Source organism: Raphanus sativus, chromosome 6, assembly GCF_000801105.2.
Source record: "Raphanus sativus cultivar WK10039 chromosome 6, ASM80110v3, whole genome shotgun sequence".
In the NCBI taxonomy this organism is placed as follows: Eukaryota; Viridiplantae; Streptophyta; class Magnoliopsida; order Brassicales; family Brassicaceae; genus Raphanus; species Raphanus sativus.
The window spans coordinates 14272109-14298000 of NC_079516.1; the positions used below are offsets into that span (position 1 = coordinate 14272109).

Sequence of the window (25892 nt, forward strand, 5' to 3'; positions counted from 1 at the left end):
GTAGTTTGGCTCGTTCGAGCATCAACCGCGAGGCTGTTGCCCAGATCAGATCGTGGTCGCCCACGTTGAGGCTCTGTGATTACAAGACTAGAGCCTCCGTCGTTCGGTGAGCCATCGCCCTGAATCGGGAGGTTAAGGTCAGACGGGGTTGTTGTCTGATCGGTAGGATTCATCCTCAAGTTAGAGTAAGGGATTCGATTGTTTCTTCCCCACAGACGGCGCCAATTGTGAGGGGTAAAACTCACACCTAGATTTTAGACCAGGTTTTATGTTTAGGAAAGGTTAGGGAAAGATTACCGCGGGCTGAATCCCGTAAGAACTTGATGAATGAACTTCGATTTGTATTGATATAATAGAAATGGGATGGTTACAAAGATGTTTCTTTTGATGATTACAAAGATAATAAAAAGGATTGTATCTTAAGAATGTTTCGATGAATGTTAAGTAAAATCTGAGTAGGATCGGATATATCTTCTTTCTTGACTTGCTTTCTCTTTAAATAGCCTCAGGTCCCGTCGGTTGCTACCAACAGGTTCCCGAGATCCTCTCCGTGATTTGAGGGATTTGTAACAGCTTCTCTTTGACCGGGTCCTGCGCCTATTTACTTGTCCACGAGCTACCTCTTTGACCGGGTCCTGCGCCTGTTTACTTGTCAACGAACTGCCTCTTTTCCTTGACCTCTCTGATGAACATTTCCAGCTCACAGCCTCCGGATCTGACTTAGCTGTTTTTGAAGATTGAATTCATGATGGGCCTTTCACTGTCTGTTATCATTTCTTATTGTCTATCACTAGCTAGGGGGTCATATTTGGGCCCAACAGTTCGTTTAGGTTATGTAATGGGAAAACATCGCAGGTCTCTTGTGAATGCGTTCCTGAGTCAGAGCCAGAAGGTGGCCAGTTACAGTATATTGGATTCGTCTCAGGATGGCATTTCCAATTCTTGGCAGCACCCATTGAAAATAATTATTCATATATGTCATTTTCAAACGAGGACACGAATATTCAATCACAAACGCTTCTAGGGAATACAGGAGCAACAAAACATTACAAAATCGCAACCATCGTACTAGCCAGTGTACTAACATCAGTAGCTGCTGCTTCATTTCTTGTTGGTTCGTGTTGTTGTTACTTTTCTTCTCGGCGCAGAACAAGAGCACAAAAAGGTGAGATCGATATTTTTGTAGAAGCTATTTTCACTATACAGAGTTTTGTTTATTTTTGTAACATTTATTTGGTTTGTTTCCTGAAGCTGAAGCGGATACTACTGAAACAGAGGATGGTGATGGAGAAGAGATGTGTGACCTAAGTCTACATACAATAATAAGAGCAACCAATGGTTTCTCTGAGGATTACAAGATAGGAGAAGGTGGATTTGGTCCAGTTTATAAGGTACCTAAACCAATATTCAAGTAAAACAATCTGATTATATTCTTAGCTCCAAGTAATAATTGTTGACAAAAGAGTTATTAACTTATTATGCATAAATCACATGGCTTTTCAAATTTTCAAAATAATATATTAAAATTAAACTTAAAACGTTATAGTCTCCTAAATCTCAGATTCGGTCTTGCATTATGGTTGTAGCCGGTCAAGTTCATTGAGGACCATTTGCAAAAGAAGAAATATTTTTTTTCTGCTAAGTGATCTTGAAATGTTAGGCAAAGCTACCAAATGGAGTGGACGTGGCGATCAAAAGGCTTTCGAAAAGGTCAAACCAAGGTCTGAAGGAGTTCAAGAACGAAGTGCAATTAATCAACAAGCTTCAACACAGGAACCTAGTGAGACTTTTAGGACACTGCATGGAAGAAGACGAGAAACTCCTTATATACGAGTACATGCCTAATAAGAGCCTTGATGCTTTCCTCTTTGGTAAGTTATGAATGCGAAATTATTAACCACCATATTGTTACCGCGGACCAGATGCCCTTCATGGTCATACGCTCTAGTATTCACTTTACGCTCTCTCTCTTTTTTTTAAATGGTCTTTAAGGTTTTTGCAAAATATAAAATTTTATACAATTTATTTGATTACATAAAAGTAACATCAAATCAAAGTAATTCAACCAATAAGAAAAATATATAATATTTTGTAGTTGGTCAAAATTTCAAATAACATTAAATTTTGAGAACATCCCCTATTATGAAACAAAAAAAAAATTAAACATCTTTTGAAATGGTATGGAAGGAGTATTATCATTTCTTTTTGTTTTGGTTCTTGTAGATTCTATTAAGCGTAGGGAATTGGATTGGGAGAAACGTATGAATATAATTGATGGGACAACAAAAGGACTTCAGTATCTGCATGAAGACTCACATCTTAAGATAATTCATCGAGATCTTAAGTCAAGCAACATTCTTCTTGATGATGAGATGAATCCTAAAATCTCCGATTTTGGAACTGCTAGGATTTTCGATTGCAAACAGATCAATGACAGTACCCAAAGAATCATTGGAACGTAGTAAGTGTTTGAAAAAAAATTGGGTTTGTGTTTGTATTTACACGCTATTAGTTTTTCTATTAATCATAATGCTAACAAGAGTAAGACAAATTGTTCTTTTTTCCCATAAATACAGAGGAGGGAGAGTGCTTTAAAACATAAATATGAAGTATAAACTTTTATACATAATTTATGTTTGATAAAAGTGTATAGCGTATATATACATGAAATAATACTATTAAGACATATCTACAATTTGTTCAAAAAAAAAAAAAGACATATCTACAATTAACTTTCTTCATGTACATTTCAGTGGCTATATGTCACCGGAATATGGGTTGGGCGGAATAATTTCAGAAAAATCTGATATATATAGCTTTGGAGTTCTGTTATTGGAGATTATATCAGGCAGAAAGGCGAACAAGTTTGTTCATAACGATCACAACAGTCTCATTAATTATGTAAGTGTTTCTATACATTTCATAAAACACTTACCTATTATTAAAAAAGAGTTATATACAGAATGTATATGGTTGAATCATCTTCAGGCATGGCAATCTTGGTGTGACACAAAAGGTGTTAGCACTGTAGATGAAGCATTAGGTGATTCATATTCTTCAAAAGAAGCAATGCGATGCATTCACATTGCACTTCTTTGTGTTCAAGACCATCCTAATGACAGAGCGTAACTAGTGTGTGCCACTGAGCGTCAGTTATGCCTGCAAGTCCTTGGCGATCAGTTTCGGTCAGAGTAGAATTTGCTCTGATCTGTGTTGGTGAAGCAACTATCTGAGAGGAGTTTACTTGTGTAGTGGTTGGTGACTCTGTAGTTGTTGTGTTGTTCTGTCCCCCTTGATAGTTGTTTCTGGTTCGTGGTCGTGTTCCCCACCATTCGGGATAACCAATGACGCGAAAACATCCTGCTGCTTGATGACCAAGACGACCACAAGCGGTGCAGGTGACATTAGCGTCGGATTGGTGTAACGAGGTCGAGAACCGCCGGAGTTTGAGTTTGATTGTCTGGAGCTATCATAGCTCTGGTTCGTTTGTCGGTTATTCGAAGAAGAAGACGACTGTGCTGGAGTTTGAGCCGCAAAGCTGAGCACTGCCTGTGGTTCTTTCTGCGAATTCTGTTGAACTGTTTCGTTTTGGACGATGGTTTGATAGACGGTGTCAAGATCTGGGATTGGAATCTGAGCACAAATCTGTGATCGTACGGCACCATGAATTGCGTCATCAAGACCAAATAGAAAGTCGTGAACTCGAACAATATCACGTTCTTTGTCTTGAGCTTCCATCAAATTGCAATCGCACTTGCCACACTTGCATGTCGTAATTGTAAAACATTCAGCCATAGAGTCCCAAATCTTAGTCAGACGTCCAAAGTAGTCTTCTACAGAAGATCCTGCTTGACGACAGTTCGCGAGAGAGGCTCGAAGTTGTTGGTAACGAGCTCCGCTTTTGAGAGCAAATCGTCGTTTGATATGATCCCATAGATCCTTGGCGTACTCTTTATGAGAGATATTAGAACGTAGCTTTGGTTCTATGGTAAGCTTGATCCATGTGACAAGTAGGTGGTTATTAGCCATCCAGTCTTCGTGATCGGTGGAGTCGGTGGTCGGTTTCGGTATGGTGCCATCGATGAAGCCAAACTTCTTGCGTGCACTTAAAGCAACACGTAAGTTTTGTGCCCATTCGTCGTAGTTTCGTCCGTTGAGTAGAGGTTGAGAGATAACAGCTCCAGGGTTATCACTAGCCGATAGATCATACGGAGAGATCGTTCGTCGAGGTTTCTGAACAATTGCAAGAGTTTCTGCCATTGTTGAGTGAGTTGAGGTCGAAGATCGGAAGAATCAGTCTGATTCTAGGTCGGAAAAAATATCGAGGTTTTAGTGTCGTAGCTCTGATACCATGAGAAGTTCTGTAATCGTAAATCGTTTTCTATATTCATTCATGACCAGAAGGTCTTTCTTATATACACATCAGAGATCGTAATCCTATCGAGACTAGGAAACATAATATAACTTAGATAAGGAGAAACTATTAGATAAGGCTAATCTAAATCTTATGTATATCGTAATACCCACAATTTCACAAATCGGTTATATGTTCAACAATGACCACCATCTCCAGCATCCAAAACAGCCAACCTTCACAAATGCGTTGAACAACGACCAGCGGTTAATGTCTCAGTATGCGTTCTCGACAAATGAAGTGACACAGACTACAATAGACGGACGATGAGCAATAAATTAAACTAAAGTAAGCCCAAAATGTATTTTGGTGATCATTTTCAGGCATTGGAGTCTTGAGACTAAAGCATGCATTTGTGTTTGTAGTTCTTTTTTTACTGTAAAAGTGATTTCCACTACTTCATTTTACATATCAAAGATAGTTTTTACCTCTTATTTTTGTTATTTAACTCTCTTTTTTTTAACATATAGTATGAAAATAACTGAAAAAACACACTTCCAATGTCTTGACAAATGGCAAGTTTTGTATCTTCAACCACAAGTAACGACCACACCATGCCATTATCCAAACCTCAAAACTCAGAAGTGTTGAGGCGACATTTCTTACTTAAGACTCTGCACCACGTAGAGTACCGATCCAAGCAGGTGGTTGCATCCCAGTCTGCTCATAAACCGTATCAAGAACCGGAGGCAACATCTTGTAGAGTCCAGCTATATCCTTCATAGCACTCCCACCACCACTACCACCAATCCCCTGTTCTCCACCATGGTTCCAAACGCTAATCTTGGGGTTCAAGTCTTTAACCGCAATGGCGTTAATCTTAGCTATCTCCAAATAAGAGCCATTATTAATCATCAAGAAGTCTCTAAGTGCAGAATAGTCATTGTGAAGAGCGTCTAGGAGGGTCCTGAGATAAGTCCCCTGAGCACTTGCTAAAGCAACAAGTCCCTCTGCTTCTTTCTGCTTTGTGTAGAATGCTGCGTCTGCTGCAGCTCTCTGTGCCTCGGCTTCCTTTTGCTTCTCGTACAGAACTGCCTCTGCTTGCTTCTGCTTGTTGTATAGTTCCCAGTTTGCTTCTTGAACCTTTGTTTCATACTCAACACTGGCTTTGCTAAGGAACTCAGCCTTGAGCTTCTCAGTCCTAGTCAACGCATTCATTTTCTCAACCTTAGTCTGAAGCTCAGCTTCTCTCAAAGCCACTGCTTTAGTTGCTTCAACCTCAGCAACCTGAGCATCCTTAGTCCAAGCAGCTTTCTTCATAGCAAGCTCAGCATTGGCTTTAGCAACATCAGCCTCCTTCTGATTCTCAAACACTTTAATCTCAGTCTTCACTTTTATCTCTTCCTTTGTCCCTTCTCCTTGCCTCTGCATCATTATGATCTTTGACTCCGCATCGATTTTAGCTGCGTTTTGAATAGTAAGCCCGTTACGTTCCTTTGCACCGATCTCTCCTTTCATCTTGGCTTCGGAAACATCGATCCTCGCTTGATTTGCTGCTTCCATTTGGGTTTTTTGACCCAAGTAAGAGAAGTACTCATGTCCAGGTACGTCAACGAGCTGCTTCACGTTAGCATTGTAGATTATGAGACCGAACTGGTCCAGTTCTAGTTGAACCTTATCAAACACCTCCTTCTTAAAATCCTTTGTCCCTTCAAATCCATAAAATAAAAAAATAAGTCTTTTTAACCATATAGTTCACAAAAAAGTATCTGACAAACATGTACGAAGTGTGTAATGATGATAACATAGAGCTCTATATACGGACGGACATAAGCTAATAAACTTATTACTTGTTGAAACTGGTTTGCATAATTTAAACCAGACTGAATCAAACATGGTCGAATATAAGATTTAGGATTTTTTCATAAAATTTTAATAATTTTCTTTGACATTTTTGAGTCATGCAATTTATGTATAATAACTCTTCTAAAATTTAGAGGTGAAATCTAATGTTTTATTTCGATGTGCCGAGAACCGGCTCTAGAACAAAAGACTATTTAGCCAAAGTTGACGCATTCAACACGCTCAAATCACCAAGAGACTTCAAAATTTTGGGAGACACGTTTATAGATGAGTAAATGCGTGTAGGGTTACCTTTGAAGATCTGTTCCATGGTCATGGAAGCAGAGAGGACACGAGTCTCTCCTTCGATAACACCTTCAACAAGCTCATGGACGTGGTTGGATCCATTGGCGTGAGGCGAAATAAGCCTAGCGTACAGAATGAGCGCTTCAGGGTCGTCCACGCGAGGTCCGATGGTGAAGACGGCGGGGAGAACGAAAGGGAGCTTCTCGGCGCTCATGGCCTGGACTTTGAAAGTGTAGTTGACCGGAGAAACGTCGAAGACGGTGCAAGATTGCCATGGAAACACCCACGATTTCTTGGAGAGCTTGATGTCTTCGATACCAGCACCGGTGATCGCTAGGTACTGTGAAGCTCTAGCAACCCTGTACATCTCTAGGATCTTGTTAGTTTTTTTCCGAGAGAGAGTTTGTAGCTTCTTTTGTATGTGATTATTTTAGGTTTTCCTATGGGGCTGTTTGCTTATGATATAAAGTCGTCGAAATGTTTTACATATATAGTCGTCAAAATGTCTGTAAACGAGTAATTTATAAATCAACCCATTTCCAAGAAAGTACACAATATTTTATTTTTGGTGTATTTAAAAAATAATAAATCAAAACATTGATGAACAAGACCAGCTAATGCGCCAGTTTAGGCGGCTTGAATGTTTTATTGGGCTCTTTCTATTGAATGTTAAGTGGTTAATGTTTTTTTTTTTGAACTTGAGTGGTTAATGTTTTTCATTGGTAATTTTATATTTATTAAGAATATTGTATCTTTTTAGATTTTCTATCCTTGTTTAGCCCTTTTGTATTGAAAACAAATCATTTATTTCTATATATTTAATTAGGAAATATATACTATTATGTCAAATCTTAACAATAAATTATTCAAAGCAGAATACTATAAATTGATTATTTATAGATTATTTAACTTAATATGAAATCTTTGTTAATTAATGCATTGTACTGTTAATAGCTTAAAGTGGTGTCAAATTTTAAAAGAAAACATATATAAGAATGTAAGATGCAAAAAACAAACGTGCATAAGAGCACGAATATGATGATCATGTGTACTTGAAGAAGATGAAATAGGTTTTAATTTAGACCCAACAATTTGTATAATCTGTGAAACGGTATTACGTCCGGACGTGAGCAATCCAGCCTTTCACCTTTGTATGATTGGAGCTCATAATTAAGCTGTATATGAAACAGGTATTAATAAGTCCAACGCTAATATTTTGATTTCATGTATATATGAACATGAGAACATCTAAAAGACAATGATTACTACAAAATTGAAATACATTACACACAAACAATATATAACTCTGACAAAAATTAAAGTCAAAGAAAACTATAACATAAACGATATAGTGTTTATATAGCAAGAAGGAAGGATTTTTGAACAACAATAAATATTAGCCAGACGAGCGAGTGTAGTTCTTAGATTTCCTCTTATATACCTTCAATCGTGGCTTAAATATGTACTTAAACTTACACGTCAAGCATAGAAAATTCAGTATAGAAATACACATATTAGTACTAGTTTCGTCTAATATATGTTTTGTATGCAGTGTATACATTTTTGCCATTATCCTGAGATTCTTATTTCTGAGATGCGACTTATGTTTCTCATTTACCAGATTATATCAGGTTTCAAAATTACATACTCCTTTTAGAAGATCATTATCGAGTCAGGTTTGTAATGAGTTTTTACTTTGCTACATATAAAAATAGCAAGATTCACTTACCCTCTGGATTGGCATTGAGAACTTTTTAAACAAAAAGAATGTTCATAGTCCAATCTTTGTTATGACGTTACAAGGACACAAACATAATGATTAACCGGGATGATTACTGATTTAGCGAGTCGTCGTTATAGCTAAGATTAGACAACATGTACAGCCTTTTTCATATTGTGAATTAGTTAACAAGTTTCCACACCACTTTTTTTGGTAAAATGTTAAATTGTTATACCAATTTTCGAATTTAAAACAGTATAACAATTTTTCGAATTTGAAACAGAATTTACATAGAAAACATATAGCGAAATGCGATAAAACAGAACAAAGTCGAGAAGTCACTCTGCAATGAGTCTGAGCTTGGACCAAAGAACTGAGAAACAGTCGAGAGAATGAGAGCTGGGCACCGAGAGAAAAACGCCATCAAACCTTGAAACAACAACTCGTACAGCTTCTGACCACTTAACCATAACTAGATCCAGTCGAAAAATCTTAGCACAAACAAGCTCAAAACATCCGACAACTATACCTTTGACCACAGGAAAGAAAACCACTGATCGATGATGTCGTTGTTCGTAGAGATGTTCCAGAGATTGCCGTCTCCGGTCTATGACCTAACCCAACAACTAATCATCATTTGCCAAGCTGTCGGCCTACTTAATTTTTTTCTTATCACCTTTCTTTTTTTCTTAACCACATTCAACTTTCTTTCACTTTTTCTATGGTCTTACTTATCATCACTCGCATTTGTTGTTTTATTTCTCTCATTAAACACCACTATTATATACTTAATCCTTGCACATATCTTTTTACATATTAATTTCATACTATTTATAAATTATCTTAAACAAAAAATGTGAAAACTACAAAACCAGATATTAAAATAAAATTTCGCTACACAGTAGCGAAATAAATACATCTATTTTTTAATATTTCAATATTTTGATAGTATTCAGTAAAAATATATCAAAAATCACATAACAGTTCTGTGAAACATAAAAATATACACCAAATAAGATAATAAAACAATATGAAAGTCAAATTTTTTAAATTTAAATGTTGTATATATGGTACAATCAAATATTTGCTTATTTTATAAACAAAAATATTCAAAAGTAGGAAAAACCTAAAAAAATGAATGTAATAAAATTTCAAAGATCCAACATTATTAATTTATAGAAGTTCTGTTGTATGTTAAAAATATATTATCATGAAAAACAACATTACTTTTAACATCGTTTGTGTAAATCAATTTTGAAACTTGAGTTTTTTTTGTTTGTTAATATCACATAGCCGAATATACTAGTTTTTCTTAATAATATAATCGTAGACACTTTCACTTTTTCAGATAACGCAATCTCAGTGGATTTATATTCTATTATGCCCCAAACTTATCTACTCAACAAAATCATTTCAAAAAATAAAAACAATAAAAATCATTAGATAACTATCCATAAAGACAAGAAAAAATAAAGAAAGAAAGCAACGGTTTCGCTCCCGCCTTCACAGCTGGCTTTCATGATTAGCCAGCGAATAATACCATCACTCCTCTCACACAACCGTCACGCTATTACAAAACAACAGTCCAATGAGACACCCCATCACTTACATCATCCAACGGTCGGAACGCCACGTGGATTAATCTCACTCACCTTTGTGTGTGTATATATTAGTCTACTATCTTCTCAAAGACAAGAACACTCTCTGCTTTTAATGGCCACAGATCAAGAAAATCTACTCTCTGATGATTACGAGAAAACGGCGCCGTTTTGCGGGTGTGGGTATCTCCGTAGGTTCCAGGTGTTCCGGTGGCGAAGAGTAGGAGGAGGAGACGGTGGCTGGAGCGGTGACTTGCAGGAAGAAAGAAGCGAAAGCTGGTGGAGCAGGAAACTTAAGGTGCTAAAGGAGATTTCTGAGAAAATTGCGGGACCAAAGTGGAAAAACTTTATAAGAAGTTTTAGCAAGAAGAAGAAGGTGAAGAGGGATGTGGATTTCACGTACGATCTTGAAAACTACAGTCTTAATTTTGATGAGGGAGGTGATAATCCTTCACCGGAGAGGTATGTAGCTCCGGTTGTTATTAAAGTTTGATACTTTTTTGGTGTTTATCTCTCCTTTTGTAACTATTTTTATTGATTGTGTTGTTATATGTTAATACAAATATACATAAGGGTTAACTATAATTTCGTGTTTAGTTTAGTTAACTTGTTGTTCTTCAATCACCACTCCAAGCTTAGATTTTTTAAAACATGATTTAAGTGAACAATAGCTATAGACTAACTTGATTAATAGTGTGAACTAGAGCATTGCTTTAGAATAATTTGTTTTGTATTTATTCACTCAGTTCTTCTTATGTACTTAGATATAGTTGTATGGATAAAATATGATTATATTACCAAAAATAAGAAGAAGACAATAGCAAAAATAGATAACAACAGGAAATTGATTTGCTAAAGACTGGAGAGATTAAGCTAAAAGTTGGATAACTAGCGGTAGAACAAGTATAGTATAAGAATAGTATAAAAGTATAGCATCTCTCTATATCTACCGACAAAACAGTTGTTGGATTAGGCGGTGGCATTGTGTACCGGTGAGCAAGTATGGTGTCTTGAAGCGTATTTTTTTTGTTTTTGTCTATGCTAAAAATGTATTTATGTATTTACTTTTCGAGCCAATAACACTACATATCCATCAATAATGGATCCAGTTGGTGAGAGCATGGATTTATGTTGTGAAGCAAGCAAAGTAAATGAAACAAATGTAGTTTAGTACAGTACAAGCAGATCAGATTATCAAGTAAGTAGGCAATAAAACAAAACAAAACAAAAGCAATTGAAACTTGAAAGCATACTAAGTAAGGAGGTGATGTTTTCTTTATATAGAAACTGTGTATCCCAATGCTATCCACTCACTGTCTTATTCACAAGATACCATGCTAATGATGGTTCATAATAAAACTCATGCATACAAACTATCCCATTTAAAAAAATAACAACATCAAACAGAAGCCTGAATCTTCTTTTTCATCTTTGGGTTGTGTCTACTAATAAATATATGGCATCACATAACCGAACTACGTACTATGTTGTAATTGCACAAAAAGTTGCTTTCTAATACTGTCCCCTCTCCTGTATAATCCAAGTTTAACCCCTAAACACTGCTTCAAATCCCCATCCAATCCAGCTCCCAAATTCACTCCATATGTTTTGTTCTTTCTACGTGAAACGCTCTCTTCCGCTATCGTCACCTGCATTGCTTTCATCCATACAATAGATTTCAGACTTGACTCAGATCCATAAGTTTTCGGATATGTCTTTAAGACCAAAGAGAAAGTGTTATGTAAGTGTATAGTATACCTTTTGCGTTTGTTCTTCAAGACAGTGGAAGAAGATGGATTGCTATGCCAGTTTCTCTTTCTCTGATTAATGAACCAATTGTTTATCTGCTTTAGCTGCAAACCTGTCTCCTGCACCAACCTCGCCTTATCTTCCTCCTGACAAAGTCAAATATTTACAATACCTCACAGTTATATTTCTTGTGAGTTTCATTAAATGGAAGAAAACTAATTTGAGAGAGAGAGAGAGAGCTCACAGTAGGGTAAGGCCATTTGGAATGCGATTGCCACCATGCTTTGAGAACAGAAGTGGTGTCTCCTGGTAATTTACCAGCTCTTCTCTTCCTCAGTATCTCCTCTCTTATGTCTACTATTTTCTCCTTGTAACCCTTTTTGTCACACCAAACAAACAAAGCTTCTACATTACTATTTGTAATTTAGCATATAGTTCAAACCATACACTGTTACTTGACTCGGAAGATATATAAACCGTTTAGAGACTTGCAAAGTGATAAAACTACTGGGTGGTGTTAGTTAGAGACAAGATAATGTTCCAGAAATCATTAGGCTGTAATTAAACATTTTATAGAGAATTATTGACTAGTCGGATGTCTAGACCGATTTTTTTAATGCATTAACCTTTTTTTTTTTAAGAAATCAGTTAAAGAAAAATCGTTTTGTTTAGGTCTGATTTAACAAGTTCTTGAATGATTTTTGCTTAATTACCTGTTTGAGCTCATGTTTGAGTTCTTGTCTAACTCGCTCCATTAAAGATCTCTCGCTCTCAGTAGGAACCAGAGGACCAAACCCCAATACATCTAAACCACCTCCGTCGAACATATTAGCATCGCTCTCTACTTGTTGTTCATCCTCATCATCTGACATTGTTGCTCCCATGCCTTCTCCTGGAGACACGCCTATCTCACCAACAAACAAAACACACATGTCCCGACAATTATTGTAAATGAAAACAACAAAACAGAGCATGTCTTGTCAGCTACAGTGATGAAACGTTGTCTCTATCTCTCACCTGTTAAGCTTTGAAGAGACTGCTCGATCTCCCAACAAGCCATCACAGCTTCCATTGCATGAACACGCACGTGTTGTTGCAGTTGCTCTTTGAAAGAACACAGAAGCAAAACATAATGCGTCTGCGTTTGTAAAAAGACAAAACAGAGCAGATCAATTTCCGACAGAACAGAACAGGTTTAAATTATTAAATATTTTAATTACAGAAAAGGGTTACCATGAACTGGTCAAGCTCTTTGTCGTCGTCGCCGACGAGTCCTTGGCCGGCGCCTAAAGCAGAGTACTTCGCAACGACGTTCTGCGACTGAGCAAGCTGCGCGTCGATCCTCGGAAGCTGATCAACCGGCGTCGCGATTCTCAGACAAGCGACGTGCGCCGACAGAAGCTGCTCGTATAGCGGATGGGAGAGTATCTCCGCCTTTTGCCTCGCATTCTGCCAGCTCACTACTCCCTCCGCCGACGCCGCAGCTCCTCCTCCTCCTCCGTCGTTTTTGTTCTCGCCGCTGATCATCGTCTCTGCTCCTCCTTCGTCGACGACGACGTCTCCGACAACGGCGGCGCCGGAGTTGCTGTTGTTTCCGGTTCGTTGGAGGAAAGAGGAGGAACGGGATAGCCACTGATTAGCTGCGGCGGCGGCGGCGACGGCGGAGGAAGGAGAATCGGAGCTGCTCGCGGCGGTGGTGTTGGCGGTGGATGTGTGGAGGTTGAGGAAGTTGTTGTTGTTGTTGTCTGAGCGGAGAAGCGCAGTGTTGAGCCAGTTAGGAGGTGGCGCGTCGTGGAAATGTTGCTGCTGCTGCTGTTGCGGAGGCGGAGGAGGAGGAGGTCCGTCTTGGTCGGTAAAATGATTGAAAGAGAGGTCTTGATTGTGGTGAAACGCCATCGTTTCAATGATTTTCTTTTTTTCTTTTTCTTTTGAAATCTTCTGTTTGTGAGAGGGAAAGATAAAGAAAGGAGGAGAAGGTTGAATCTCTGCTTCTATGACGATTGGTTCAATTATCAATCCACAGAAAAAACTTTTTATCTTTAAGAAAAAAAATTAAACGAAAAAGTGTCAGAGGATCAAATGGTATGCGTCTTTATACATATATATGAGTGTATATGTGGTGTGGGTGTGCAGACTTCCACAGAGCTGAGAGATCGAGACGAATGAGAGAGAAGACCTTTTATTCTCTCTTTTTATTTTACTTTAATTTTCAGAGTAATTATTAGTTGAGCAAAAAATTTAGATGATAAAAACTTTTATAGCAAAATACGTAGGAAAAAAAAATTAAAAACAGTGTTGATTAAAAATAAAACAACTTAATTAATTTTAAATATAAAATATTTATCATAATTGTGGAAGTCCCCTTGGTCTAATGGTTTGATTAAGGGTTCATGTAATGCTTCTACATCCGGAGGTCTGGGGTTCAAACCCCAGAAAATACCAAATTATGCAGCTTATAGAGAAACGGATTATAGGAGATCTTCAACTTGGTGCAGGACGTACCATCGAACATGCATCTCATAGGACGGCTCGGAGAGGTGCAGTCAGGCGTGTATTCTCACAAGATGGTAGAATTGTCGGCTGTATAATCGTCTTTGTAATATTCCCATCATTATAATAGCATAATTAATCGATAATAATCGATCAAGACGTTCAAAAAAAATATTTATCATAATTACATTCCTAAATTATAAATTAAACTCAAATTCTGATATAAAATAAAAATATTTTAATTAACGTTATTTAAAAATTAATTATATTTTTGAAACAAAAAATGTTCTTTTATGATATCTTAAAGTATTTTCTACTATCTTATTAGTATTTTTAGACAATGATAGTACTAAGCAAAACTATCTCAAATTACCAATTAATATTTACTCGTTTTCAAGTTTATATAAATTAAAAATAATTAAAATGTATTATATCTAATTAAATATTTATTTAACTAATACTATTATATATAAATAAAATTAATGTAGTTTGTAATTAATATAAATTTAAAATAGATATAATTATATGAACAGAAAATGATAAAATGAAAGAGATTATCTATAAACATAGGGATTTTATTTTAGTTTTGACAATGATATTATTTTGGCTAAGGAAAAACAAAGATCTTTGTTTCCAATCAATCTGGTCCACATCTATATAAAAATAGTGACTAATGAAAATAAAAAAGATTAGGTTACGCCAAAAAGGTGATTAAATAACCAAATTTAAGCAAAAGATGGTGATTAAAGAAAGTAGTCGTGGACTAATCTGAATCGTTCATTGTTAGTGGGGACTGGATTGATTTAGATCGGACGGTGAAGTAAGGTCGTTCCCCTGTCCTCCGCTCAACTGTGTTTTATTTTTATGTCTGTTAAGAAATAGCAATAAACTTAATTTACTTTTGTTATGTGTTGTGTCTCCAGACGCAACGTATCTTGGCGTACATGCGCGTGTGTCTGACGCTCATATGCTTACTGCTGGACCATGCGGTGTTTCTTATCGCACTAGGAAACAAAGAAGTATATATAGCTGTATAGTTTGCTGAAAAAAAAAACTGTATAGTAATACTATCGTGTTGCTCTAAAAAAAAAAGAGAGTACAGTATTTGTATAAATATGATTGTAACACAGTTGATGTGTTATCAATTGTAAACGACTACCAAAAAATCAAACGCCCAAGAACCGCATTAACCCGCAGCCCACATTCATAATGTGTTTAGAACCCGCAACTGCATTAACCAAAATGAGTCTATAATGTTTATAAACTCATTTATAAACATTTACATTTTGCTTCACGCCTCCACCTATTATTACTCGTTAGCGGACCAGAAAAATACTATTCGTTTTATTTTTTATTTACGGAAATAATATTATATCCGTTTGGAAAAGATATTTAAAACAAGAAGAACACAAGTTACTTTATTTTTCAACTATTATATTAATTAACCAATAAGATCAATGTACCCTAAATTAGGGTTCATCGGTTAGTCTTACGAAGATATGAATGTTTCCACTAATGTGTCTCCTAATGGCTAATGGTATAATCATTTCCTGTAAATCAGTTTTTATCAAAATTAGTTGCAAAAAAAAAAATCAGTTTTTATTCAAAAAGTTGCTTATAAAAGGTAGAGCAACATGTCATCTTACTCGATTTAAAAAAAAAAATCCGAGAATAGATTGTCCCTAACCACACGTGTGAAACTCTGAATTGAACCATGCACTGAATTGCGTGAATATATAGCGGTTGTAATAAGAGATTTGTCCATGTACGTAGTCAGTATATTACAACTACAAGTTTATGTGCAATATATTCGACATGCATGTACACTCAACAATAGTCATGGCCCGTATCCATTTTCTATGATATCTAGTATAATGTAGAAAAATGATGTTTCAGCAACCGTAAAAATCGACGGAAAATTATCAACAAAGACTTCTCTCGTATACAAATCGTGATAGTACACCAATTTATATAGTAAGTGCAATGGTAAAATTTAGGGTGTAAGATACTGATAAAAAAAATACTGATCAAAACTAACCCTAAGTTGTTAAATTTTTAAAAATTTGTTTTTTTGGTAATTTTTTTAATTTTTCAAAACGCTAAACCTATCTTTTTGTTAAAAATATAAATTTAGGGTTAATTCTGATCAGTCTTTTGCACCCAGACACAATAAATCAGTTTCATATCTTCGTAAGACTAAACAGTATATTATACTCTCAAAATCTAAAAAGCTTTTGTGTCGACGACAAGTGTTTTCTTGACCACGACTAACGTTTCTTGCCGTCGGTATCGAATGACTTAAGTTTCCCTATGATGTGTCTGCTCCCTTTCTTTTGGTTCTATTCGAAAGAGATCCTATCGCTTGACTTGGTTGCTCCAGCCTTCTTTGACAAATAAATAAATAAATTGGTTGCTCCGGCCTTAGCTTGATTTTTTCGTCGACCTTTAATGTTAGTTTGAAGGGTTAAGATATTGCAAAAATATCCATTATCCACTGAATATTCTAGAAGTGAGTCATACATATAGGTATTGAGTTCTTTATAAACAAATGCCAAATGGATAGTGACACAAAAAACTAACAATTCAAATACTATATGAATAAGATAAGCAATCGCGTAAGGCATAACTAAAGCGACGCGATACGTAGCCAAAAGCCCGTAAAGGTTGGAGCACTACCCCAACGAAATGTCTAGAACCCTTTTAAAGTACGTAAATAAATTATCAATTGCTTATTGGATAGCATATGAAAAAATGTTGGATAAACATTTTAAATTTGTAATTCAAAATCTATATTTTAAGCTAATCGTTCATTATAAATGTGAACGAAGAAAAATTAATGGGTAGTTCTGCTTACTCTAAGGTGCCACCACAAACCGGTTGGCATAAAGCTATAGACCGGAAATAGCCGGTGGTAAAGACAAAAGTTAAAGGGAAAAAGGAGAGAAAGAAAAAGCAACCATAATCACGTCGTTATTCACGCGCCAAAAAATGAAAGACACGCGTCAATACGATGTTGTCTGGATCACAATGGTCCCCGCCAAAGCAAAAGCATGCGTTTTAGGATAAGAGAATCCTTACCGTACATTTGGATTGATGCAACCCGAAATGAAAAGATAAATATAAATAAATTATTTTCCAAGAAAACTGCAAACACGACAAAAACATATTAAAACCAATTTAATAAATAAACGTGGGGGACCAGTCTTAGATTTTTTTCGGACTTATGCTGACAGCCGCCGGCTTAACGGAAGACAATGGACGGATTTAAGAACGTTTCTTGAAATTAGAATTGCGCGAAATTAGTTTTTTTTTTGTTTTTAAATTAACAGAAAATTTAGATATTTCATTTTTATAATTTTATATCGGTCTAATTTTTTTTTCATGAGAAAACATTATTCTTTATTTTTAAAATAATTATGAATATTAAAATTTGATAATTTATAATAATACTTAGTTATTAAAATTTAATAAAAATATCATAAATTTTATATATTATCTATCTGATTATTTAATCGTTACTAAATTAATTTTAACATTATTAAAATATTTTACAAAATCTCGTTATATTAAAATCTAAAATTAAAAATATCAAAGTATAATAATAAATGCTTAAAGTGTTTTTGTTAAATGTTTACTTTAAGTAATGGTTAAATTATCATTGAATCTTAAAATATAATTGATACTTTGCAATATAACAAATATATTTTTTATTTTTATGATGATTATATTTTTATAAGATAAATTAAATAATTTTTTTTACTAATATATGTAATTGCGGGGACTAGGACTCGGCGTTCGGGTATCCATTCGGGTTTCGGTTCAGTCCATTCGGGTTTCGGGTTTTTGGGGTCAAAGATTTCAGTCTCATTCGGATATTTCTAAATTTCGGTTCGGGTTCGGTTCGGATCTTTGCGGATTCGGTTCGGGTACGGATAACCCATTTAAAATGTTTTTAAATTTTCAAAATTTATTATATACTTTAAATTTTCAAAATCTATAAGAAATATAATATATTACATATAAATTTTCATAACATATATGTCAAAGTACCTTAATTTAACATATAAATTGATTTTCTTTGAATATTTGGATAAAGAATCAATAGATATTTAACTATTTTGATGTTTTCAGTATACTTTAGCTATTTTGAACATTTACTTTTAACTATTTGCATATATTTTCCGAGTATTTTGGAAAACTTAAAGGTATCTTATATATTTTTAATATACATTATATATAAAAATAATGTATATATTTAAATATATAAATTTATTTCGGATACCCAAAATATTTCGGTTCGGATCGGGTTCGGTTTTGGTTCTTTAAATACCGAAATTTTGAACCCGTTCGGATATTTAATCAATTTCGGTTCGGGTTCGGTGCTACTTTTTCGGATGGGAAAATTCCATAAAAATACCGAACTAAATTTTGTTAAGCTTTTTAATACCCAAATTTTTTCATTACCCAATTTAATACCCCAACTAGTTATTTTGCTCATTTTAATATCCAAACTTTTAAAATTGTGCCCACTTTAATACCCGAACTTTATTTATTTTAATAAAAATACTAATAAGTTTCAAATAAAATTTTAAAAAATCTCTAAAATTTACAAAATAAACTCAGAAAATTCTAATTTTTTTTGGTGTTTGAGAAATAAAAATAACTAAATAGTGTAAAATATTAAATTTTGTAATAAAATTTCTAAGTTTTAAATATTGTATTTAGTTTGTTTTCTGAAATAAAAAACGAAATTTATTTTTATCATTCAAATTAATTTATTTTTTGAAAAAAAAAAATCCACGGTTTATCTACCTTCTTTTCTAAATCTTAAAATAAAATTAGAATTTTTAATATTTTTTCTTAGATTTTTGAGATTTTATTAAGTTTTGTTTGAAGCTTATTAGTATTTTTATTTAAATAAATAAAGTTTGGGTATTAAAGTGGATACATTATTAAAAGTTTGGGTATTAAAATGAACAAAATAATTAGTTGGGGTATTAAACTGGGTAGTGAAAAAAATTGGATATTAAAAAGCTTAACAAAATTTAGTTTGGGTATTTTTATGGAATTTTTCCTTTTTGGATCGGGTTTGATTCGGTTTTTCGGGTTCGGATTTTTTGTCCAGCCCTAGCGCAGGGACCACATAGCGCGTGGGTCTACTCGTTGTTGACGGTGAGGGGTGAGAACTGAGAAGGCATTATATAGCCAACTGTTTACCTATCGCCAAATGGTCCCCTGCCTACTTCACAAAAATTAAAATTAATAATAAAGTAATGAAAATAATTTCATTTTTATTAATGAATCTGATAAAAAAAAGATTTCAATGAATTATTTTCAAAATTAATATCTATCGTATCTGACAAAAGGAAATCCTTAATTATCACATTTACAAAGTATACTCTATATACTTTTGTTAATAAAGTTTAAGTTTACACTTTATAGTACTGAAAATCGATTGTTTGTGTTAATTTCTTTTAAATTTATTTTGTATTAATTTAGAATTGTATTAGTATTCGAACTAAAATAAGTTTGCCCGCACCGCACCTGCACATGTGCAGATTGTCTAGTGAAACATGTAAAATTGTAAGTCCATAGCTTTTGCAAGAGGAAATTAGTTTTGTTCGGTAAATTTAATAATGTGATGTTTTGTTGTAAGAACACTAGTATGTCTTTGTAAAATAAGAGATGCGATAAGGGAAATAATAAAAGGTGACTAAACAATATGCTTTACCTTTGGATCATCGTAACTGACAGCCTTATTATGAATTGCATCGTCTACTCTTTTCAATGGAAGTGTGTCATTTTCAAAACCTTTTGATCCTTCTTCTTTCCTGTTCTTTAAAGCTGAACACATCTAACTCAATTTCACACAAGGTACAACGAAAAATAAATAAAAATTTGGAGTAATATTCGGTCACTAAATTCATAAGCAAGATATTGTACTTTAGTTACGAGAATCATTTAATAGCAAAAGCGGGCAAATGTTCTCTGTAACATACTGTTTTGCTTACTATGAAACAGTAGATACATGATACTTTTGTTCCAAAAGATGGATGATATTAAAACAATATAGACAGATTTGTATATTTTATAATTATCTACGAAAATATTCTGAGTTTATGATTATAGGATAATCATGAGGAATAAACATATATATTGTAGATTAGAAGATCAAGTTAACCCTAGAACCTTTAGAATGTCAAACGAAAAAAGATGTTAACCTTGTGTTGATTTATGATCATGATACTTGTTTTTTTTTTTTTAGTCAAAAAAAAAGATGTTAACATTGTGTTGATTTATGATAAGTACAGTCTCATCACTCAAGTCATGCACATATTCCTCAGTGTCATGTTTTTTTTTTTTGATAAAAACCTCAGTGTCATGTTCCTCCGCCTAGTTCATATGATATAAATATGCATGGGTAAAATAAATCAGTGAATTGACAACTCTCATTCTCTTTATCGTCCAAGGAATCCTCTAGGATATGCAGTCGATGTTCCTTTTTATTCGCGCTTCCCAAGTGATGTAGGCACGAACATCACCAACTAAACGCAATAAAACGATTTGAGAAACAACCAATATGAGGATGCTTCATTTGGTTACATCATATATATAGATATAATACTAAATACTAATCCACATATAGTAGCAAGAGCTGTCTAAATTTTACTAGCCGATTAGACTTTTAGAGATTATATGTACAAGTCCTTGATCTGTATAATGTGTGTATGCGTTAAAATGGAAGAAAATACAATGCATAGACATCTCAATTAATTTGCCGACAGTGGAGGGAACATATAAGTTTTGTCAAACGAATTAGTTCACAAATTCAAATTTGTGGGGTAGAGATGGAGACGAAGTGTAGCTAATTGACAAAGATTTTCAATTAAACCTTGCAGATTTACACAGATCGGAGGCATTATTTAATATAACTTAATGGGTTTAAACGACAGTACTCGCACATATATACTGTATACATATACCATTGCCATAAGTTACACTGGCTTACTACAACTCAATCTTTACATGCTAGACATGTTAAATACGTGTACACACAGACTATAATATCAGCCTTAAATCATGCCACATGAGATTTAACAAAAAAGTTGAGTGTATGATACATTCTTGTGTGAAATGTGTACACAGACTAGAGATAACATTTCAAAAACAAAAAAAAAAATCTTAAAATACAACAACCCGAAAAATATCTTTGATACAAAACCCTACTTATAATCAATAAGCCGAAGGAACAACGGACCTTGATGAAACCTACCTATTGCCCAAAATCATGTAATAGTCTAACATGAAAATAAACTTAAGTAGCTTTCACAATCAGTGAAAATAGTAGAGGCAGCAAAAGGAACGACAAAAACTATTGATGTTAAATGTTATAACTAGTACAAGTCGAGAAACATGTAATGTTAGGGGATGTGAAAAGAAGGTAAAGCTAAGCGTTGAGTCAAAGGAGGTATGTAAGTCAAGAGCAATAAGACATTACATGTTCCTCAAGTTAAGACCCTTCAAATTATACTGTTCTCCATGAAAAGTGGACCACCAAAAATAGAGAAAAGCAAAGAGAAGTGACTGTTTTCATTGATGTTCAATTCTTTAAAGGAATGGACCACTCGTCCACTCTCTTCTTCTTTCACTCTCGATGCTTCTGTCTTTGGCCATACCATACCACACTAACATTGCTTGCTTACTTTTGGTCATGAATTTGACATACTTGAGTATCTTAGGTCATTTTCTCCACCTAAAATCGGAAAGAAGCTAAGCATTTAATCTATTTCTGAAATACATCCAGCTGGTCTAAACTTGCAGCCCATAACTTTATAAAGAATGATAGGCAGGTAATGGTCCTCAGAATCTGTGATGTGTAGTCTATACCTAAATGACACTTCCTGATTTCTTCCATCCACAGTTACTACGAAGATGCAAATTATAATAGTCTCGCCGCTGATCTCAGGATTAACCAAAATTATATTTTCACTGGTGAGGTTGATCACTTCACGGCAGTGATGGGCGGATTTAAGCTGTTTGACTGTGTATCAATTAGTGGGCTTGGCCCATTTAAGACGTATTGATTTCGTCTATGATGTATCCCGATTCCCACCAATTTGTCCAACTAAACACATGAAAGTTTATTTCCGCCACAAGCTCGACCACCACAACTAACGCTATAAATTATTAAATTTACGGGGCTGGTTATTCCTATCCAGTATCGGCCCGCGATGAATAACATATCATTTTTAGTACTCTGTAATCAAAATAAAGATATATCATTCATTTCATTCAAAACTGAAAGAATATGACTATCTAACGACAAACGACAAACGACAAACGACAAACGACAAACGACAAACGACAAAATCATAGTCGGTCCTCCTGGACATAACCAAGTGAAATATTAACCTAGGATCCCTAAAATTTTTGAAGAGTGAAATATTAACCTAGGATCCCTAAAAATTTTGAAGAAAATTACAATTACAAAACATCTAAATTTGTAACTTTTCTTTTATCAAAATCTTACTAAATTTCCTTCAATCCCCAAAATTTCATTGTCGGCACCATTTAGGCCAGCATTTAGATATTCAACATTGTTTCAAAACATATATACATCACAAGGCCTTCTGAATCCAATTTCCTATTCCAGATACACTGTATTCAAATTCTTGTATTTGCGCGCGCGCGCACACACAATAATACAATATATGCATATCCTTAGAATTAACAAAAGATATATCTAATGAGGTTTAGAAACATAGATAATATTTAGCACGCCTCACAAACGTAGTAACATATATTTCTTAAATATCACTAAGCATTTTTGAGTTTATTTTTGTGGTTAGCATATAGAAGCAATTTGTCAGTAGGAAACAAAGAACTTCAACGGATGAAGCGCTACGGAGGGAACAGAGACGCCCATGGAGTGCGGTGAATTGGTGTGACAAAAAAGTCTCTTTCCTTTTGAAGTCAAATGTAACATTCACTTGCCTTCACTCTGCTCTAAAACCGCGTCCCGTTTAATTCACTTTGTTTTTTCCTTTTCGAAATGATAATTCTGAAAATTTGTCAACATAGATTAGAGTTTTCTGTACCAAGAACATAAAGATGCATAGATACCACCAAAAGATACTGCATGTGTGTATGCAAGCTGAGGAACAACGTCTCTCACTGAAACGTCCAAAGTCCATGTTGAATAAGCTTCATCCGTTATTATAAAATCAGAATATATGTTTCTAATTTTCTATATAGTGTTTAAATTTACATTCGTTCTCTAGAATATGAGTTTTTTTTGTGACCTTTTGTAAAGGATTCAATGGACCCTCCTTATTTGCATGTGAGTTGTGACTGAGTGTGGAATGGGACGAGAGGATGGCGGTCTTTGATATGGACGTTATTATTTCATAATTACCTACAAAATTTATATTTTTTATATATTTAATTTGTTTTTCAATTTCTTCTGCAGTTATAAAATAAGTAGTAATCACATTTTGTCATTCTAACTTAAACCATCAATTTTGTAAACATGAAACCGTTAGCTAACGCTTATTCCATACTCTATTTGTTTCATTTTAATTGTCGTTCTAGGTTTATGCACACAAACTAAGAAAATATATGATTTTATATATTTCTAAGATAAAAACGCAATTACCTATACATCTAACCATATTTCAATTAATAAAAAATAAAATGGAATTTTTTTTTAATAAATTTTACATTAAAACTCTAAAACGACACTTACTTTAAAAAAAAAAAATTTTTCATACAACGACAACTAAATCGAAACGGAGAGAGTATTTACTTCCAATATGGATTCAGTTTTTATACCCTTTCTCAAAATCCCAACTGATATAGTAATTTGCTTAGGTAAAGAAACACATGTAATATTGAATTTGAATTATAAAGAACTGCTTTACATATCAATTCCTTGAAAATTCATTTCATTTACATTAATATTTCCTCATAAAAGAATACTTAGAAAAGTATTATATACGTGTGGACTATTTACGGCGTAATGATAATAAAGTAATTTTTGCTTATTATATTGATACATCATATATAGATTAATTTTGGTAATGTAGTTTACAGCTGAATGAAGAAAAAGACATGAACCACAGTCAACCCATGTTTTATATAATGTCGTAGTAGGTCCCATGTCACGCGTTTACGCCGTAGGCCTCATATATTTATTCACAATACTTGTCTGATTTTCCATAACTTTGTATGTAGTCCCAAACTACCTAACTTTCTCTTTTTTCTCCAATGTCGACAAAACCAAATTAAGATATGTAACATGATTCACCAAACATATGATCACCCTCTGTTATATAAAACAAACAATTCAGACATATTTTATTAAGTGTTTACCAAAAGAAAAAAATAATTAAGTGTTTATTAGTGCATATTTATAAAGTTTTGCTTAATAGGCTAGGGAGTTTATTCCGGAGGTGAAAATATCGCGTTTTCAATATTCTAGCAAGAAAATTCGTAAGAATCTATTTGAATTTGAACATTATTTTATCCTGTTTTTTGTCATGCCATGCATTTGGAGAAGAATAATGAATTATAGTATTTCGCTTTCAGAAAGTATGGAGGAGTTTGAAACTTAAGCATAACCACACTACTCAGGACCGGCTTTAGGAGTGTGCGAGGAGTGCTTAAGCACAGGGTACTAATTTTTTTTTTAATTTCCTTAAGATTTAAGATCCTAAATTTATAAAATTATCATTATATAGTACAGGGACTATGGAAGTTTTGAGCCGGGCCTGACACTACTCAGTACTCACACGTCACACGTGCCTGAGATAGTAGCAAAGAGACAATTATTAATCCAACTTAACAAAACACTCTTTGCTAGAGCTTCCCACTCCCACATGATTTACTTCATTATTTAATTGACTTATACAAATCAAACCACTAACGAAAGTGAAGAATCAGTTAGTAAAAACGTTATATTAGACCTAATAAATATTATTTGTTGATTATAGTTAATGAAGTTACAGAACTAGTACTATGTTATTACTTCAAAGATGTGTATATTAAAAAGTAAGTATATAGCTTTTAATATATACATCTTTACTATAAATAGTATATATACTAGCTATGTGTTATTCTGGTATATACTAATACTACGCTCAAGCTAAATGTTTTACTAAGAACATCTCCAAAATAAATTTTATATCTCTAATTATAAATTTTTTTACTCTCTGAAAATAAATTTTTAAATTTTAAATTTACAGTTTTGATGAGTATTTCACTAATCAAAACTTTAAATTCGAAGTTTCATCTTTTTATTTGCATTTTGCCATTTACAATTAATTCCACATCACATTTCTGATTTTTAAGTATTTTTTGTTTATCGTTTTATCTTTATTTTTTATATCTCATAAGTATTTCAGATTTGTTTTTTATAAATTTCAAATTTCACAAAAAAATAAATAAAATTTATATTATTTTAAAAATAAAATTAAACAATAAAAGTATTACAGGAGAAACTTAATAAAAAAAAACTTTTTTAAAAGGTACATGAAAATACAAATTATTATACACATTTAAATATTACAACAACACACTAATGTCTGATAAATTTACTCGTGAATCTCTAAAATCTCTAAAATATTGTCCAAACAAATTTTGTCTAACCGAAAGTGGAGCATTACAGAAATAGTTTAGGAAATAATTGTGGTACTTTCTTGTATTTTAATATTTAATTATGTATTATATTTATAATTTTATATTGTAATGTAAGATTTTATTAGTTAATATTTTTGTAATATGTTTTAGTTATTTATAAAGTTGTATGGATCTATATTAATTATAAAAATATAAG

General features: G+C 33.8%; 4 protein-coding genes across 6 annotated transcripts; 2 read left to right on the forward strand and 2 right to left on the reverse strand.

Annotated features, from left to right (window-relative positions):
• The first annotated feature begins 147 nt into the window (after positions 1-147).
• On the forward strand, positions 148-3696 carry LOC130496509 (G-type lectin S-receptor-like serine/threonine-protein kinase At4g11900). 2 transcript variants are annotated; one of them, XM_056988624.1, is made up of 6 exons: positions 148-1114; positions 1252-1391; positions 1661-1871; positions 2224-2461; positions 2754-2901; positions 2989-3696. In XM_056988624.1, the coding sequence occupies exons 1-6, from the start codon at positions 976-978 to the stop codon at positions 3127-3129; spliced, it is 1017 nt and encodes a 338-aa protein (XP_056844604.1). In that variant the 5' UTR covers positions 148-975; the 3' UTR covers positions 3130-3696. The 2 variants fall into 2 exon arrangements, with proteins under 2 accessions (XP_056844604.1, XP_056844603.1); XM_056988623.1 differs by having other exon boundaries at positions 151-1165.
• A 1153-nt stretch (positions 3697-4849) lies between these two features.
• LOC108806975 (flotillin-like protein 1) lies at positions 4850-6954 on the reverse strand. The gene is made up of 2 exons (XM_018579202.2): positions 6509-6954; positions 4850-6063 (listed from the first exon to the last, which is right to left on the reverse strand). Exons 1-2 carry the CDS (start codon positions 6867-6869, stop codon positions 5021-5023), a joined length of 1404 nt encoding a protein of 467 aa, XP_018434704.1. The 5' UTR covers positions 6870-6954; the 3' UTR covers positions 4850-5020.
• Positions 6955-9906: 2952 nt separating this feature from the next.
• On the forward strand, positions 9907-10405 carry LOC130496511 (uncharacterized). Its single transcript, XM_056988626.1, has one exon. It carries the CDS (start codon positions 9936-9938, stop codon positions 10311-10313), a length of 378 nt encoding a protein of 125 aa, XP_056844606.1. The 5' UTR covers positions 9907-9935; the 3' UTR covers positions 10314-10405.
• Positions 10406-11077: 672 nt separating this feature from the next.
• On the reverse strand, positions 11078-13705 carry LOC130496507 (homeobox protein knotted-1-like 3). Of its 2 annotated transcripts, none has more exons than XM_056988622.1 (6): positions 12803-13705; positions 12587-12707; positions 12283-12473; positions 11814-11945; positions 11579-11715; positions 11078-11469 (listed from the first exon to the last, which is right to left on the reverse strand). In XM_056988622.1, exons 1-6 carry the CDS (start codon positions 13463-13465, stop codon positions 11466-11468), a joined length of 1248 nt encoding a protein of 415 aa, XP_056844602.1. In that variant the 5' UTR covers positions 13466-13705; the 3' UTR covers positions 11078-11465. The 2 variants fall into 2 exon arrangements, with proteins under 2 accessions (XP_056844602.1, XP_056844601.1); XM_056988621.1 differs by having other exon boundaries at positions 11078-11477; positions 12803-13703.
• Between the last annotated feature and the right edge of the window lie 12187 nt (positions 13706-25892).

What these genes read in the sequence shown, in the direction of transcription:
- LOC130496509 (XM_056988623.1), top strand. Translation starts at nt 976, where the DNA reads ATGTCATTTTCAAACGAGGACACGAATATTCAATCACAAACGCTTCTA. An exon ending in CCTTGATGCTTTCCTCTTTG is followed by an intron (nt 1,872 to 2,223) that starts GTAAGTTATGAA and finishes TGGTTCTTGTAG; the next exon opens with ATTCTATTAAGCGTAGGGAA. An exon ending in ACAACAGTCTCATTAATTAT is followed by an intron (nt 2,902 to 2,988) that starts GTAAGTGTTTCT and finishes AATCATCTTCAG; the next exon opens with GCATGGCAATCTTGGTGTGA.
- LOC108806975 (XM_018579202.2), bottom strand. Translation starts at nt 6,869, where the DNA reads ATGTACAGGGTTGCTAGAGCTTCACAGTACCTAGCGATCACCGGTGCT. An exon ending in CATGGAACAGATCTTCAAAG is followed by an intron (nt 6,064 to 6,508) that starts GTAACCCTACAC and finishes ATGGATTTGAAG; the next exon opens with GGACAAAGGATTTTAAGAAG.
- LOC130496511 (XM_056988626.1), top strand. Translation starts at nt 9,936, where the DNA reads ATGGCCACAGATCAAGAAAATCTACTCTCTGATGATTACGAGAAAACG.
- LOC130496507 (XM_056988621.1), bottom strand. Translation starts at nt 13,465, where the DNA reads ATGGCGTTTCACCACAATCAAGACCTCTCTTTCAATCATTTTACCGAC. An exon ending in CCAAATGGCCTTACCCTACT is followed by an intron (nt 11,716 to 11,813) that starts GTGAGCTCTCTC and finishes TGACTTTGTCAG; the next exon opens with GAGGAAGATAAGGCGAGGTT. An exon ending in TTGAAGAACAAACGCAAAAG is followed by an intron (nt 11,478 to 11,578) that starts GTATACTATACA and finishes TATGGATGAAAG; the next exon opens with CAATGCAGGTGACGATAGCG.